General features: G+C 35.0%; 2 protein-coding genes and 1 long non-coding RNA gene across 9 annotated transcripts; 2 read left to right on the forward strand and 1 right to left on the reverse strand.

The window, feature by feature from the left end:
* Positions 1-235: 235 nt before the first annotated feature.
* On the forward strand, positions 236-4041 carry LOC110648278 (O-fucosyltransferase 19). Of its 2 annotated transcripts, XM_058147061.1 has the most exons (9): positions 236-1048; positions 1784-1856; positions 1958-2025; positions 2114-2202; positions 2282-2414; positions 2545-2560; positions 2645-2777; positions 2854-3330; positions 3435-4041. In XM_058147061.1, exons 1-9 carry the CDS (start codon positions 500-502, stop codon positions 3694-3696), a joined length of 1800 nt encoding a protein of 599 aa, XP_058003044.1. In that variant the 5' UTR covers positions 236-499; the 3' UTR covers positions 3697-4041. The 2 variants fall into 2 exon arrangements, with proteins under 2 accessions (XP_058003044.1, XP_058003043.1); XM_058147060.1 differs by having other exon boundaries at positions 2545-2777.
* A 2835-nt stretch (positions 4042-6876) lies between these two features.
* LOC110648275 (protein transport protein yos1) lies at positions 6877-8908 on the forward strand. 6 transcript variants are annotated; one of them, XM_058147062.1, is made up of 3 exons: positions 6895-7036; positions 7127-7685; positions 8433-8908. In XM_058147062.1, the coding sequence occupies exon 3, from the start codon at positions 8450-8452 to the stop codon at positions 8681-8683; it is 234 nt and encodes a 77-aa protein (XP_058003045.1). In that variant the 5' UTR covers positions 6895-7036; positions 7127-7685; positions 8433-8449; the 3' UTR covers positions 8684-8908. The 6 variants fall into 6 exon arrangements, with proteins under 6 accessions (XP_058003048.1, XP_058003046.1, XP_021658141.1 ...); XM_058147065.1 differs by having other exon boundaries at positions 6877-7685; positions 8447-8908; XM_058147063.1 differs by having other exon boundaries at positions 6881-7685; positions 8421-8908.
* Positions 8909-9141: 233 nt separating this feature from the next.
* On the reverse strand, positions 9142-11622 carry LOC131179910 (uncharacterized). Its single transcript, XR_009148867.1, has 2 exons — positions 10755-11622; positions 9142-9581 (listed from the first exon to the last, which is right to left on the reverse strand). It is a non-coding gene; the product is annotated as an uncharacterized LOC131179910 (long non-coding RNA).
* Positions 11623-17166: the final 5544 nt, after the last annotated feature.

A 17166-nucleotide genomic window follows, 5' to 3' on the forward strand; every position in this document is an offset into this window, starting at 1 on the left:
ATGGCTAACAGTAATTACTTATAAAAATCATTTAAAAAAAAAATCTTAAATTTGACAACTAGAACTCTCAACTGCAAATCCTAATTCCAAGCGATAAGAGAAATCATTAGGAGATTTTTTTATTTTATTTTACCGGACTAAATGACCAGAAGGGCAAAGCTGTCATTTCAATAACTTCCCATACAGTGATTTAAGAAGACGAAGATGGCACCAAAAGGAAGCCATCGCATCGCAATAACCAATCAAAAACACCGTGTGTGTGTGTACATATAAGTAGCCCAAAACAGGAAAGAAAATTCACACCTCTGCTCTCCTTAGATTCCGGACAGCTTTCTCACCGGAACTAATCATTCAAGTAAGAAGTCTCTAACGGTTCCCTCTATTTCTCCCTCTCTGAATCATCATTTCCTCTTTTTTTTTTTTTCTTCTTCTTTTTTTTTTGTTTCTTCTTTGATTTTCGCTCGCTTAATTCCTCTCTTGGGGGATTTGATTTTCCCGGATGCTCATGTCGTCCGGTGGTCCCGCCACCACCACCGCCTCCGCCAACGTTAGCCCCAGTGGCCACCCTGGACCCACCACCACTAGGCGACGCGTTGATGCCGCAGATAAGTCTTCTGCCTTTTCCGACTATTATGATGTTGTCTCTGACGAAGAAGACGCTCTTAACGGCTCTTCCGCTGGGCCCAATCACCACCACCACCACCATCATCATCCTTTGATCAGGTATCTTCTACTCCGCAGAAAGTTATTCTTCTTTCTTCCTGAGGCTTGGCTGCTTGCTCTCGAGGATGGTTGCCATTGGATTGCCACCGTGGTTCAGAGTTTGAGATCCGGTAAAAACATGGGCCGTAAGATTTTTGCTGCTTTGACGTTAATGTTGGTCGTATCGGTATTCCTTAAGGTCTCGTTTTTGGATCATCACGTCGAAAGTGGTGGAGAAAATGGGCTTTTGATAATACAGACAATCAAAGAAGATTGGGCCATGGCTCAACGTATTGTAACAGAAAACGCAGCCTCCATGCCCAAGCGCGTCTTGGAGAAATTCCCTGTAAGTCAAAATATTCACATGGATATCTTTTCAGTTTCTTTTTCTTTTCCCCCATTTTCTGCTTGGTTCGCCAGAAAACTTTTTCATATTATTCTTATTAGTGTTATAATTCCGTATATATATTATTTAATCGAGAAATGGATTGTGGTTGTATGTCCTGAACTTCATTTCATTGCCTTTCGCTGGTATATGAATCGAATAATTAAAAATATTCAAAAGAAAATTTATTTATGAACAGTAATCTATATATATATATATATATATATATATATATATATATATATATATATATATATATATATATATATATGGGATTGGAAATGAGAAAATTAAAAAAAAATAATGTGGACCTTGAATTGTTGGGTGTGCTTTTTGGCATTAATTTGACTTGCAAGAGATGGCGGGTCTCCGCTAGTGCTTTGAATATTGCGAGTGCATGGTGGCTAATAGCGTAAGACAAAAAAAATTTGTTTTGGGGTTTGAAATCTAAGACCAGAATATACACAACACTTACGCGTATGGATTACTTTCAAATAGTTAGTTATTAGTCGTTATTTTAACACTTATAACTTTGTCTTTCTTGTTTTCAATTGCATACTTTCTTGTGATGACATAGCTACCTGTGGCCGGTCTTTGTTGTGATTATAACTGCACTGATTTAATATCAAATTATTTAATAGATTTCTGGGGTTCCAAGTTTAATTAACTTGAATTGGTGTCTTTTTTTGGTTGCAGACTCCAGAAATTTGGATGAAACCCAATAGTGACAATTACTATCAATGCATATCCCGGCCCAGAAGTCAAATAAGTATGCTCCAAATTCTACTCATAATAAACTTGCCAAGCATCTCCGCGCATGTTCAATTTCTTATCTGACTTTCTTATTTATTGAATTTCAACTTGTTTTAGAGGCTAGAAAAACAAATGGCTATCTTCTTGTTCATGCCAATGGTGGACTGAATCAAATGAGAACAGGGGTGAGTTTTACTGTTCATGCTTTATGCAGATCAAAAAATTGTGATTTTTCTTTTTCCAAGCTGATTTGTTGTTCTTAATGATGCTCAGATTTGTGATATGGTTGCTGTTGCAAAGATAATGAATGCAACTCTTGTCCTACCTTCTCTTGATCATGAATCATTTTGGACAGATCCAAGGTATCGCATTCAGTAACTGTGGTTGCTGAGATTAATTGTATCACTTAAAAGTTCAATCAATTTTGTGTTACTTCTGCAGCACTTTTAAAGACATTTTTGACTGGAGACACTTCATGGAAGCGTTGAAGGATGATATTGATATAGTAGAGTATTTGCCAGCTGAATATGCAGCAAAGAAGGCCCTTTTAAAGGCTCCTATCTCCTGGTCGAAGGTCTGAATATGTAGATTTGATGGATTTTTTTTTTAAAATATTCCCAGACGTTTCTCTTTTAGTTGGAATTACAATGTTTTGCTTCATTTCTCTGTTAATTGGAATTACAGCTTAGGCCCTTCATTTTCAGGCTAGTTACTACAGAGGTGAGATGTCCTCCTTGTTAAAGAAGCATAAGGTGGTAAAGTTTACCCACACTGATTCACGACTAGCTAACAATGGCCTTGCAGCCTCCATTCAGAGGCTAAGGTGCCGTGCCAATTATGAGGCTCTCCAGTACTCAAAGGAGATTGAGGATCTTGGCAACATATTGGTTGATAGACTAAGGAATAATAGTGAGCCATATGTTGCTCTTCATTTAAGGTACAATCCATTTGGTATCTACTACTGTATTCTTATTTGTAAAATTAGCCAACTAACAGGAGCTAATGTTGACTAGATATGAGAAAGACATGCTTTCATTCACTGGCTGTAATCACAATCTTACAGCAGAAGAGGCTGGGGAACTCAGGGATATGAGGTACAAAGTCCGGCATTGGAAGGAGAAGGAGATAGATAGCAGAGAAAGGCGACTTCAAGGGGGATGTCCAATGTCCCCAAGAGAAGCAGCTCTGTTTCTCAAGGCCATGGGATACCCTTCCTCTACGACTATCTACATAGTTGCTGGAAAAATATATGGTAGCAATAGCTTGGCAGCCTTCCAAGCAGAGTTCCCAAATGTTTTTTCTCATTCTAGTTTAGCAACTGCAGAAGAGTTAGAACCATTCAAGCCATATCAGAATCGCCTTGCTGCCTTGGATTATATTGTGGCACTTGAAAGTGATGTCTTTGTTTATACATATGATGGAAATATGGCCAAAGCAGTGCAGGGGCATAGGAGGTTTGAAGGATTTCGAAAGACTATCAACCCAGACAGGTTAGATAAAATATCCTGTTGTTATTCTTAGTTTAGTTTTCTTTTAATCTGGAAGTAGTGTCTTTTTGAAATAAATCTAACCGAAAAAAGTTACTTTGTTTCAGACAAAATTTTGTTACACTGATTGATCAGTTGGATGAGGGTTCAATATCTTGGGAAGAATTCTGTGCAAAGGTAAAGAGTTTACATTCAAACAGGATTGGATCTCCTTATCTTAGGCAGGCGGGAGAGTCACCGAGGCTGGAAGAGAACTTCTATGCAAATCCTTTTCCTGGTTGTGTTTGTAACAAGTCTCATGAGCTATTGAGCAGCCTGAAATTTGACAAGAGAATAAAATCAAATCTCGGGGCTACATCGCAAAGATAGGGGCCATAAGAATTGACGCCTGGCTGGTGTTGTGAATTATTTGACACCCATTTTTCCTAGAAAGATTGGTTGGCACGGGTGCCTGCATTCGGCAGCTTTTGACCAAACAAGGGACTGTAGAAGTTGCCATCAGGGAATTCTTGAGTTTTCTCATGTGATACAAAAAATACACGCCCAATTTTTTGTTTAGATAGAGGATTAAACAGAAATTTAGGGAAATGTAGAGGTGAATCAGGCTAGTTACGCAGGCATATATATTTATTCCATTTGCAAATGGAGTTAAAAGTTTATCATTTATTTATTATTACCGACGCAAAAAGAAATACATTCATTAATTTTTCCTTACGTTGGTTGTCAAATTCAGTTGCTAAATCGGGCTTATTACAAATTCAATGTATTAAGTATCTGGATATAGTTCATGAAAAAAGTGTTTGTCATGCTATATTCTATTCAACAGAATATAAAATTTTCTCTTTCTAGTTTTTTTTTTCTAGAGAGAAAATTCTCTGTTACGGTTCTCCCCAGGATTTTTTCCTAGGTTTTCTCTACCTAGCAGGCAAGGGAAGCTCCTCTCTGGGTCTGGTTATGGGTTTTCACCCTCCCATCCTGGATGTGCTGTATATAAATTTTTTTTTGGCTATGGTTTCTTTTGGGTTATCAGCTCATGGGACTATGGACAGATTGGTTTCTTGGACGATCTGCACTATATTACTGCTACATTTGTATTGTTGCCTCAGGTGGTTGTGTATTGGTTCCAGTGAGAGAGTTATATTGAAGGCTTGATGGTGACTTCTCCAGGGTCTTTGTGCCGGCTCTGACTTTAGTGGCAGACCTCAAAGACAATAATATACTGAGAAGCTGTCACCATGAGTTTCTTCTGGTTAATCCTCCCGACGCTATGTTTTGAGTTCTATCTCTTCGAGTTCCGGAGGCTCGGGTCTATGCCGAGAATGGGCTTCGTCTATTGTTTTCAAAAAAAAAAAGCTCTCTAAATTCTAAGTAGGATATCAAAAGCGAAATCCTAGTAATTAGTGTTGAATGGTGGATACTCCAAGGAAAGTTAACGATGTGCCTAAACAACTGTTGGATCTTTAATCATGCAAGTAAATGAAGAGAAATTAAAAAGATAATTGAAGAGAAAACGAAGGGAAAAAAAAATAAAGAAGAGAAATTTTTTTCATTGTTTGGATATCTTATTAAAATAAAAGAGAATTAGAATATCTCCTAATAGAATTATTTAATTACTATAAATTCTAAATTATATAAACAGTATCTCAATTTTAAAGTATATAATAATAAAATATCTAAATTTTAAATTATAATATAAAATCTCTTACTCTTTAATTTAATTAATAAAAAATCTCTCGTATTTAATTTAAGTAACTATAAAATCCCTTATGACTTTTAGTAATTAATTTCTATATTATTTTTACTAACGTGACACTTATTAAATTAAAAAAATTATATTTTCTACTTTATTAATTTAATACTTATCAAGAAAAAAAATAATAATTGTTATATCTCTACCCACAGTTCTTAAAATTCAATGTGCATAAATGGGCACTTCAACAACTTAAATCTTGTTTACTTGAAGCTACCATTATATGAAAATATTGTTATTTTGTTTGATAAAAAATAAGTAAGTATAAATAACTTAGAAATCAGTTATTAAAAATCATAGAGAATTTTATGTTATTTAAATTAAAGATTAAGGGTTTTATGTTATAATCTATAAATTAAAATTTAAGTATTTTACTATTACATATCCTTAAATTAAGGTATCATTTATATAATTTTATCATTTTGTCAACGCATGATATTTACCCTCCATTTAGAAGGAGGTAGAGTAAAGTAAAGTTTTTCAAAATAAGGTTTTTCATAATTTTTAAACCTTCATAACTTTTAAGTGTTTGAGAAAAAACGGAATGTCTTTTTTTAAATATGTAGAAGTTTTAAAAAGAAAATTTTGTTAACCCATTAATTTGATGGGCTGGAAAATGGAGATTTTGGGAGGTTTTTAAAAACTTCCAAAAATCATACTTTCAAAAACCTTCTACTTTCTAAACATAAGTTCAAGGTTTTTTAATTTTGAAAAACTTTCAATTACTTTATAAATTTTCATCCCAAACAAAGGGTTAGAGTATATATGTAATTTTCATAAAATATTATCTAATTCTCTTTACAGAGAATTGTAATAGAGAAATTGAGAAACATAATTTTTTTTTCTTCATTTTTCTATTCTATTTGCCATTAATAAGGATAAATTTTCCAGCAATCATTCAACTTTACTGATTATTTCATTTTAGTTACTATAGTTTAATTTATTTCAATAAAATTACTCATCTTGGTAATTAAAATCTTTAGTAAAACTTTTATACGTTGTCTTATGTAACTTTAAATCATATAAAAAATTATATCATTACAAAGTTAAATTAAAACCGCTATAAAACACGCTACTTAAAAATTTCATTTAAGATTTTATTAGATTTTAATCTAAGATAGCTATCAATAAAAAAAAAAAAATATGTTATTATTATAGTATCATTATTGAAATGAAATAATTAAGAAAGTTTAGGGAAATTTATCCTTCTAATAAAGAAAATTTAAAGAAATCACTTTTCACTTTATTTATTTATCTTTCCATTTTCTTCAAACATAGAGTAAAAGAACACTCGCGTGCATTTAGGGATGAACAAATTATTAACTGAATTGAAGTAAAATTAAGAGAAAATTAAAATTAAAAATATTTAAAAAAATTAAAATTAATCGAAATTAAAAATATTCAATGGATTATCAGTTATAATTGAATTAACAAACAAATATTTTATATTATTAATTATTTAATAAAATATTAATAAAAATATATTTATATTCTTTTTTATTTATAAAAAATAATAAATATGATTTAATATAAATAAGATAATATTATAAGTTAAATATTATTATAAAATTATAAAAATAATAATTATAAATAATATAATATTAATAAAATTATAATTAATTTATTAATTAATTAAAATTTAATTATTTTAATTAATTTAATTATTAAATTAAAAATAACTAAATCAATAATTAAAAATTAAAAATTATTATTATTATTAATCGAAAATGCAATCAAATCGAACTTACTCTTAAAGAAGTAACCAAATTTCACTAATCACACCCTGGCATGCATTTCTATCGAGAATGCAACACGCTTTGTTGAAGAGTGGAGACTACATTAGGCTAGTTAAGGAAAGCAAACCATGTTAGTTCACCAAAGGGGTTGTCGTATCAGTACCAAAGTTGGCACAATCATGTTCTTGACACGATTCATGCGACAGACCATGGCATAAGCAAGGTGTGGCAGCTAACTTCATAGCAAAAACCATGTTCATGTTAAAATCACCTTTAGTCATGCTTATTTACTTACCCGGATTTAAATGAACAGTGCCATTTCCAGCATCGATTTACTTCGAGCGTTTAATTCCTTTTGTGGTGGTTGGAGTGGCAGCTGAAGAGGGTTTCTTTTTGGGGCCTCGGCGAGAGGGTTTTGGGGATTCAATGGCTCCGTTGGTAGAGTCGCCAACCGTGGATGCTTTGGGTGGGTGTAGCTGATAATGAAGCTTGAAAAGCTTTCCAAGAGGAGAAGGCCTTCGAGAGTATGGAAATTGCGTGGTTGTATCGTTAGGGTTTAAGACAAGCAAGCGTGAATAGTGAAGGTGTAGAAGAAAAGTAGCCCCAAATTGAAGGGTTTGTCTCTGAAACTATATCGGGTCGTGTAACAAATCGGATCGGGTTACCCCAGGATATTTTGATCCGTTGCATCAAAAGAATCTTGGTTTGGACTTGGCCTAGTCCAATCAGAAAGAAACAGCTAAAAGGATACGGAGATCCAACGTTCTCACTGCAACAGAAACCTTTCTTCTTTGCATCTGTCGTTGACTCGTTCGCTCTTGGGAAGGTTCCTGAGGAGCTTCATCTAAATTGATTACTGCTTCTCGTCTCTGGTGAGAACTCTTATCATCTCTTTTTTTCTTTGATTACTTTCTACTTTACCCAGATAATAACATCACAAATTGAATGATGAAGGCATAAGTTTGTGTTTTGATTCTGCCCATTCAAGACTCATAAGCAAGGCAGCCAGTAATTTTTTATTCTGTTCAAGTTTAGTTTGGTATTGAACTGCAATTTTGTTGGTATGAGTATTGTTAACTGGGTGGCATGATGGAATCTCGAAAAGTGTGTGTGAGTTCTTTTGTTCATTGATCATTATAGCAGAAATCATGCTTGTACTAAAACTATTCAGGTTCTCTCAGTTGTCTTGGCTGGCTGCTGTTGATTTGATATGGGATTGAGATTTTATGGAAGAATCAGCTCAGAGATCATTCATCTTTCTCTTAACTTGATTGTTGATTGAGATTCTACTTGCTGCTTTGTGAATTATGTTACCCTACTTCTTGTTGCTTCCTTCAAATTATAGACCTTTACCTTCATTTATGCTACCTTGACTTTATGGTGTTTAACAATTAAAAGATACTGATACAAGCATGTCAGTTTGGTTCTTGATGTGATGCTGTTGACTAGAATCAAATGATAATGTTGTCTCCTTACCAAGCATGTCTTTTAATTCGTCATTGTCTAGTTACTGACTCAATTTTTCATTTTGAGCTCCCTTTCTGCAAAATATATGCATGAAAAAGTGCCCTTCTTTTTTAGATTAATTTGTGTTTATTCTGAAACAGAGCTGTGTGAAGTTTCTTTGTTGCAGAAAATGGGTTTCTGGACTTTCCTGGAAGGTCTCCTGCTTTTTGCAAATGCATTAGCAATACTGAATGAAGACAGGTTTCTTGCTCCAAGGGGATGGACACTGGCAGAACTCCAAGGAAGCAAAAGAAATTCGATTAAGGGGCAGATCATTGGACTCATACATGCTTGCCAGTTCATGAGACTACCACTTATTATGCTAAACACCATCTTTATCATAGTGAAGCTATTCTCCGGGTGAGGTCGAGCAGGACAATGGCTCATGGCTTGGCATATGCATTAATCCATGAACATTGAAAATTTCCAGGACTGTCGACTGCTTTGAGTTTCTGTATAGTTACTGCTGGGTTGAGGCCCAAAATAAAATGAGAGTAAAAGAAGTCATTGTTCAAACGCTCAGCGAGCTCATCTAACATCTAGAGCTATGTTATTTTATCGTTATCACATGAATTTCTTTCTTTGCTGATCTTTTTTTTATTCTATTCTACAAGTTAAAATTAATTCTGCAATACATGAAGGGATAAAGATGACTACAGGATATACAGCAGTGATACGTGCATCTGCTTAGCCATGTATATCGGCACGCAGAAATTTAACGAAACATTTGTGAAGTGTGAATAAAGAATAAAATGATTGGACGATTAGTAGTGGGTGTCAATCACAAGCTTATCAGACCCATGAAATTTATGGAATTCAAACTGTACCCAAAGCCAATTCAAATGCTGGCCACTTTTCAAAGACATTACGAAAATTCTATTCTTTGTGAAGGAAAAGAAAATGACTATTAGACAATCAAAATAAACAGGTAGAGAGCCAGCCTTTATCACAGAAACTGGAACAAACACTTGCTCTATTGGCTTCTATTACTTCATTAGCTCTGAAAGAAGGCAAAGTCCAGGGTGGTTTATACCTTGCCAGCACGAACTCTCCAGTCGCCTTGTACCCATCTCTCTCCAAGCTCTTCTTCAGCTTCTCCACTTTCTCTTTCATCACATGGTCTGCAGCCACATCAGCAAAATTCACGACCCCATACTTCCTCTCCCCCTCTTCCCTTATCACCACCCTTTCATCTGTTGGCTTCGGTGCCTCCTCCTTATGCTTGGCTGGCAATAAAAACTGCACAGTGACCATCTTTCCCCCTGGAAGCACCCACAGTCACTGAAAGAGTTTATTTAGCACTGTAACTGTTGTATGTTATTACTATTAATGACCAATAATATACACATACAACTGATAGATTTTTATGTACAGTAGTTAACTAATGAGCTTATCATGATCTAGTTAGTTGGATACAGTTACATAGGATCGACATCCTTATCATGCCCCCTCAATTTGAACTTGGTGAAGAAGGTTGAATTGTTAACTTGTCCCGAAGAGCAATGCAACGTAGTCATGAAACAGCCTTTGTCAGAATATCAGCAAGTTGTTCCCTAGATGAAATAAATTGAACCTAAAGCTCTTTCTTAGTAATTCTATCTCAGACAAAATGATAATCAACCTCTATGTGTTTTGTGCGGGCATGAAAGACCGGATTGGCAGATAAATACGTTGCCCAATGTTGTCACACCACAAAACTGGAATTTGTTTCGGCAAATAGGAAATGTCATGAAGTAAGGACTGCAACCAAGTAACTTTAGTTGTGGCTATGCCAATAGCTCGATACTCAGCTTTTGTGGATGAGCGTGCCACTATTTTTTGTTCCTTGGTTCCCCAACTAACTAGATTACGCCCTAAAAAAATGGTATAGTCAGATGTAGACTTGCGGTCATTAGGATTACTTGCCCACTCTGCATCTGTATAAATGTTGGTATTGTTATCTGTGGACTTAGTAAGAAACAAACCATGATTTTTAGTTTGTTGGAGATGCCGAAGTATCCATTTAATAACACACCAGTGGTCCTCAGTGGGATTATGCATATACTTCGAGACTTTATGGACAGAAAATGAAACATCCAGCCTTGTGAAAGATAGGTATTGCAAACCACCAACTATACTACGGTACAATGTGACATCCTTGGTTGATTCTCCACCATGTTCAGTGAGTTTAATATTAGGAGTAGATGGCATGGAGATGACTTTACAGTCCATCATATGTGCTTTGTGTAACAAATCAGACATATATTTACTCTAACTTAAAAGCAAACCATTGGGAAAATGTGTAGCTTCAATCCCTAGGAAATAATCTAGGAAGCCAAGATCTTTAAGCATGAAGTGTTGTTGAAGTTTTGTAACAACCAAAGAAAGGAACGTAGTGGTGTTTCCTGTTAACAAGATATCATCCACATATTTGGGAGCAAAGGCACGTATATTACTCTGTTTGTAAACAAACAATGATGAATCTGCAATAGATGGCCAAAACTATGAAGGAACAAGAGCTTCCTTGAGTTTATGGTACCACTGCCACAGAGCTTGTCGAAGGCCATAAAGAGATCGTTTTAGCTGGCAAATATGAGTTGGTTTTCTAGCATCAATGTAGCAGGGTGGCTGTTCCATAAAGACTGAGTCATGGAGGTCACCATGAAGGAAAGCATTGCTAACATCCAATTGCTTAATTGCTCAAGAATTTGAAACAACAATGACAAGGATTACCCTCAAAGTAATAGGCTTGAGAATCAGAGAGAAAGTGGCAGTAAAATCGACCCTCGGGCGCTAGTGAAACCCCTTAGCAACAAGGCGAGCCTTATAGCACTCAATGCTACCATCAGGCTTGTGCTTTATCCAAAAAACCCACTTGCAGCTAATGATATTGTGGGTTATGGAGTGAGGGACTAGCTCCCACATGCCAGTTTGCATGAGTGCGGTGAACTCATCATCCATGGCTTGACGCCAATGCTTGTGAGGTTGAGCTTGAGTATAACATGTAGGAACTGATGTAAAATTAGCGGCAGCCAAAAATAATCATGGTTTAAGGTGTCCAGTTTTGGAATGAGTCTACATTTAGTGTGTATTGGACATTAATGGTGGATAAAGAACTTGTAATTGTCGTGGAGGAAGGGACACTGAAGTAGATGTAGATAAAGGCTAGTTTAAAGATGAGGCATTGGAAAGGACACTGGAGTGGATGATGATAGGGGCTGGTGGTTAGATGGAAAGCAGATATATCAACAACTGAAAAGAGACCTGGTTGAGAGGGATGAATAGTAGACATAGGACATTAGGAAACTATCATAGGAGTCGATTTTGGTGTTTGAGTGGACGTAGGGGATGATGCATGGGTTGGATTAAGTACTAGAGTCATGCCACGTGGGGTATGAAAAGGGCTATGTGGGGCACTTGTTAGACAAGAGATTTGTGAAGTAGACGCTTGGTGTCCACGTGGTTGAGAGGCAAGTGGGATATGTGGCTGTCCAGGGATGCTGGGCATGGGTAAATGAATGGTATTTTGAGTGTGGGACACATTAGATGCTGATGGTATGACATGAGATTATTGTGACATGGACGTTAGAGGCATGAGGTATCACTTGTGCCATTTTTAAATGGGAACACCCGCTCAAAGAAAATAACATGGTGTGAGATATATAATTTAACAATATAAGAATCCAAACAATAATACCTTTTATTTAATTTGCTATAGCAAAATAAAAAATACAAGGTGTAATACGAGGTGCAAGTTTATTTTTAGCATAAGAAGCAAGCCAAGGGTAGCACAGAGAACCAAATGCTCTTAATTCCTTATAAGCAAGTTTAATGTTCAATAATTGCTCAAATGGTGTTGATGGAGCCAATGGAAAGTTGGTTAATAAGATAAACAGCAATCTCAAATGCATATGTCCAGTATTTATCAAGAACATTAGCATGGTGTAAAAGATCACGTCCCTTTTCAATGATATGTTTGTGCTTTCTTTTAGCACAGTCATTTTGTTCAAGCGTGTGTGGACACGAAACACATTGGGTAATACCATTATCATGTAGATATTTAGTGAGGGCCTAAAATTCCCCACCCCAATCAGCTTGAACATTCTTAATAGGTAAATTAAAATATTTACTGACAAAATTTAATAAAAACATTAAGCACTTCTGATTTTTGCTTTAAGAAATAAATCCAACAATACTTTGAATAATGATCATACAAAAATGACATAATAACGATAATCATTAACCGACACAATCGGAGAGGGGCCCTAAAGATTGGAGCAGATTAATTCTAGTGGTTTGCAAACTTTAGAAGTTGACTTTGTAAACGGTAATTTATGAGACATACTTATTTAACATGCATTACAAGGGAAAATAGACCCATTTTTATTGACACTAATATTATTTGTAGAAATAACATATTGAACAGTGAGATGATTCGCATGAGCAAGATAAGCATGCCACGTGGAAAATTCTGCAACATGAGCAACTAGTGGAACAACAACTGATGGGCGAAGGGGCATGGTGTACAAACCGTTTTTACTCTAGCCTTAGTGTAGTATCCATCTCGTGTGGATATCTTTCAATAGAAAATAGAATTCTGGTTAGTTAAGGCGTTAACAGAAAGTAAATGACGATTAAGAGTAGGAGGACACAAGATATTATCAAAATAAAAACAATGATGACCGTTATTGAAGGAAGAAGATCCAACATGTGAAATCAGAAGTTGCTTACCATTTCTAGGTAAAACTTCATCAGAATCATGATAAGGTTTCGGTTGGGCAAGGTTCGCTTGATCAGCAGTTAAGTGATTGTAACATCCTCACTTTAGCTAGTCCGTACAGTCTACTGTTCCGGTGACCAATGTTGGTCTGGGCAGCTAAAATGTTTGAAATTATAAATAGACTAGAGTGATGAGTTATAAAGAAACTAAATAATACTCATAACAGTCAAAAAAAATTTATAGGAATGAAATACACTAAAGTTAAACGAGCCGAAATCCCAAGGATGAGTAACGCGAAAGGGAAGTGACGGCGAAGGCCGTTAGTAACCCTAGACCGGGGAAAAACTTTATGAAATAATTTTTGGGACCTCAGGGAAGAATTATTGGGGTTCCAATGACAATAAAATGTAAAGAAAACATAAGAAAAATTTAATCAATTGGTAAACATAATTTTGGCTCGTTAAGCCAAACACAGGGCATTTTGGTCATTTCGTCTTTAGAGATGATTTTTTACCAACTTTTCTATTTATGCAAGTGAATTATATGACATAAAATATGAACAAATATTGATGAAAAATTATTTAAAAATGAATAGGAAAAGGAAGAAGAGAAATTGAGAATAAATGAGATTTATTACCTCATGCTTATGTAAGCATGAGGTAATTAAAATGCTTAGCCAATCAAATTAAAGAACAATACTTATAATACATGAAATGGGTAGAAAAGAAGTCAAAAATTTCTGGAACAACCACTTGCTCTTCCTCTCTTCTTCCTTGCCGCACCATAGCCTCCATAGCCAAGCTTTACCAAGCTTGATTTGCTTGGTTTTTACCTAACTAAACCCTATGTTCCCAATACAAAAACTTGTTCTTTCCTCATAGTAATGCTTTTGAGAGCAAAAAGAAAGCAAAAGGAAGAGTTCTTGCAAGCTTTGGATTAGCTCCATTAGAGGTTAGTGACTTAAACTTGATTTTCTCTTTAAATTCATGTTGAAGGAGTATGATTTAGTGCAAAATTACAAAGAAATTTAATAAATACCATGTGTATGCCCATCCCATATTTTCGGCAGCCTTGGTTGGGGTAAGATTTTGATGATTTTCATGGAGCTAAAATGGTAGTATGGCTGCCCTTAGTATTAATCTCTTAAGTGGAGTGATGAAATGTAAGTTATAATGCATGGTTTGAGATAGTTGAGTTAGGGTTTGGGATGAAAATGAGACTTTGATCATGTAATGGTGAAAGTAGGTTTTAATGGTCAATTAGTGACCATTTGGTTTTGTTTGAATAAGAAATGAAGTGGTTGGTTTAGTGGGAATTGAAGTTGGTGTGGCTGCCCTTGGTGACCTGCAGAATGGGCATGAGTCCAGCAGGTTTGGCCAGTAATAACTGGAGTTTTAGAGGCTTAATTGGTGTAAGATCAATTGGACATGAAACTAGACATATAATGGCACAACTTTGGTGAAGAAACCATGCCCAGAAAACCAAACCAAGTCGACCTAAAAATTGCCCTAATCCGGGTGACCTGCATTCTGCCTGGGCAAAATGACAAAATGAACAGTGTTTAGTCATTTGGTCATAACTCAGTGTAGAAAGAACCAATTGACCTGAAATTTTACCAGCAATAAGCTGAGATATAGACCTATAACTTTCATGAAGAAACCTAACCCAAATTATGATCATAACATATTCAAAAAGTGACCTGAAATCACTGCTCAAAATACTGTAGATTTGGTTAGTCTAGAAATTCTGGAAAAATTATAATCCGGCTCGTTGTGGTTTTTGGGCCATAACTTCAATTACAAAACTTCAAATGGAGTGATTCAAAAAAAGAAATGTAACTAGACAAAATAAGGAACAACTTTCATGTTGATCATTTTGCCAAATTCCCACTGCAAAAATGACTAATGGAACAGTAAACACAAAGCTTGAAAACTGAAAATTTTGAACAATTAACATTAAACTTAGAAATGGTATTGGCAACCAATACTAATAATTTTAGAATGTAAAATGTGGTATATTGGGAGTATTAGAACCAATGTACCTATTACCTATGCAAAAGTCAACATTTTAGTTGACTAATGAAATGAATAGTAACACCTAAACTTAAATTTCTAGAATTGTACAATTTAAAAGTGTAACATGTCCTAGTACACCTAGCAAGATTAGTTTGGATAGGTTGGCATGCCAATAGGATTCTGTTAGCAGTACTGTATATGACTTCATGCCATTTTGTGTTTTATGGCCTCACGTGCCATTTTGTGATAAAATAGCCTTTGGCTATGTTGATTGAGATATTATACTTGGGTTTCATCCTTGATAATCATTACAGCTTATTAGCTGTTCTGTTGCACATTAGGAGACACAATGTGACCGATGGTGTGATGGTCCGAGGTACTTAGTACCCAGTGCCAGTTTACCCTTTTATCCAGTCCAGTCGACTAGTATGGGTTACTCGAGCAATGATAATAAATCTTACCAAATTTTAATCGAATAATACTGCAATAAATATCAGGAATTAAGTCTACCAAAAATGTAAACACAAATTCTGCATATTTACCTTATTTTAGTTATTTTATTTTATATTATCACCACTAAGCAGAATTGCTTAGCGCGTCGCTTTTGCCACACGCAGGTACTGGAGACATAGCTGGAGAGTCCAGCAGACCTCATATAGGGTGAGCTTTCAGATCTGCACACGGAGTCCAGTGTCACCTCACATTTGCAGTGTATTTGGTAGGACATTATACCACTTTTGGTATTTTGGTATTTTGTAAACTTCTATAATGTATATTATAAACTCATGTAATTATGTTTTTGATATAATTATCTATGAACTATGTTTAGTAATAATTGTGAGCATTTCTCATTGAATTGAGTGTGATATGAAATGAATTAAATTTTGAGATACTGAAGTCATTTGAGAAATTGTTGAGAATATATTGGTGGTTGACTGAGAATGATGTGATGATTTTATTAGAAGTGTTTTTAACATATTCAGAAGAACTATTTTTCCAATTTACAGCCGGCACTCTGCCGGATTTTCTATAAAATTTACGAAAAATTCAGATTAATCAAAAATTATAAATAAATAAGTAAAAAGGGTAAATTGAATTGAAATATGATTTGGTGCTCCAGCACACTGTGTGGCAGATCTTGCTCGGTTACACTGTAGACGGATAAGGGGTGTCACAGTGATAGTTGGCGCTAGAATCAATAGTCCATGTCTGAAGTGGATTACAGCCTGAAGATGAAAAATTAGAAACAAGTTTTGCACGGGAAGAGATTGGTGTAGCAGAATGTTGTTGTAACACCCTCACTTTAGCTAGTCCGTACATTTTACTATTTCGATGATTAATGTCGGTTCGGACAGCCAGAATTTCAGAAACTATATTTAAACTAGAGTGAGGAGTCATAAATAGTCCAAATAATAACGAGAAAAATTAAGGAAAAATTTTAGAAATAAAATACATTAAGGTTAAACGAGTGCGGTTCTAGCGATGGGTGACTGCACTGGAAAGTCACTGCATAGACAGTTGATGTCCCCAGGACCGTGAGAAACCCTAGAAAATAATTTTTGAGACCTAATTAAAGGTCTACTGAGGTATAAGTGGCATTAAAAATGTCAAAAGAAATTTAGTTAATCAATACCGATGAAAATGAAAATTTAAGAAATCGATGAATCGGGGATTTAATCGGTATTACCAAAAAAGTAGGACTATAACCCGAAGAGGGGTATTTTGGTCATTTGACATATAGAGTTGACTTTTGATCTAAATGTCCATTAAAAATGAGTGATATTAAATTTTGAAAATTTTATGAAAATATGAAATTATACATGTAAAGTAATTAAGGAAAAAATGAGGGATTAAGTACAAATATGAAAACTTTTATTATAATAACTATTAAATCAAAGTAAGTGGGGGTATATAAAGCCATAAAATGACAAATCCCACCACTTCATCATCTTCTTCCTTAACATTCTCAAATGGCCGAATTTCATCACTCTCATTTCTCCATGGAAATTCTTCATGCAAAGCTCAAATCTCTCCCATTTTCACCATGATCCTCACAAGTCCCTTCACAAAAATTAATTCCCACACCATAAGGAAGCTATTGATAGTAATTTGAACAGGTAGAATTGAAGTTTG

The sequence above is a fragment of the Hevea brasiliensis genome, chromosome 5 (genome assembly GCF_030052815.1).
Source record: "Hevea brasiliensis isolate MT/VB/25A 57/8 chromosome 5, ASM3005281v1, whole genome shotgun sequence".
NCBI classification, from domain to species: Eukaryota; Viridiplantae; Streptophyta; class Magnoliopsida; order Malpighiales; family Euphorbiaceae; genus Hevea; species Hevea brasiliensis.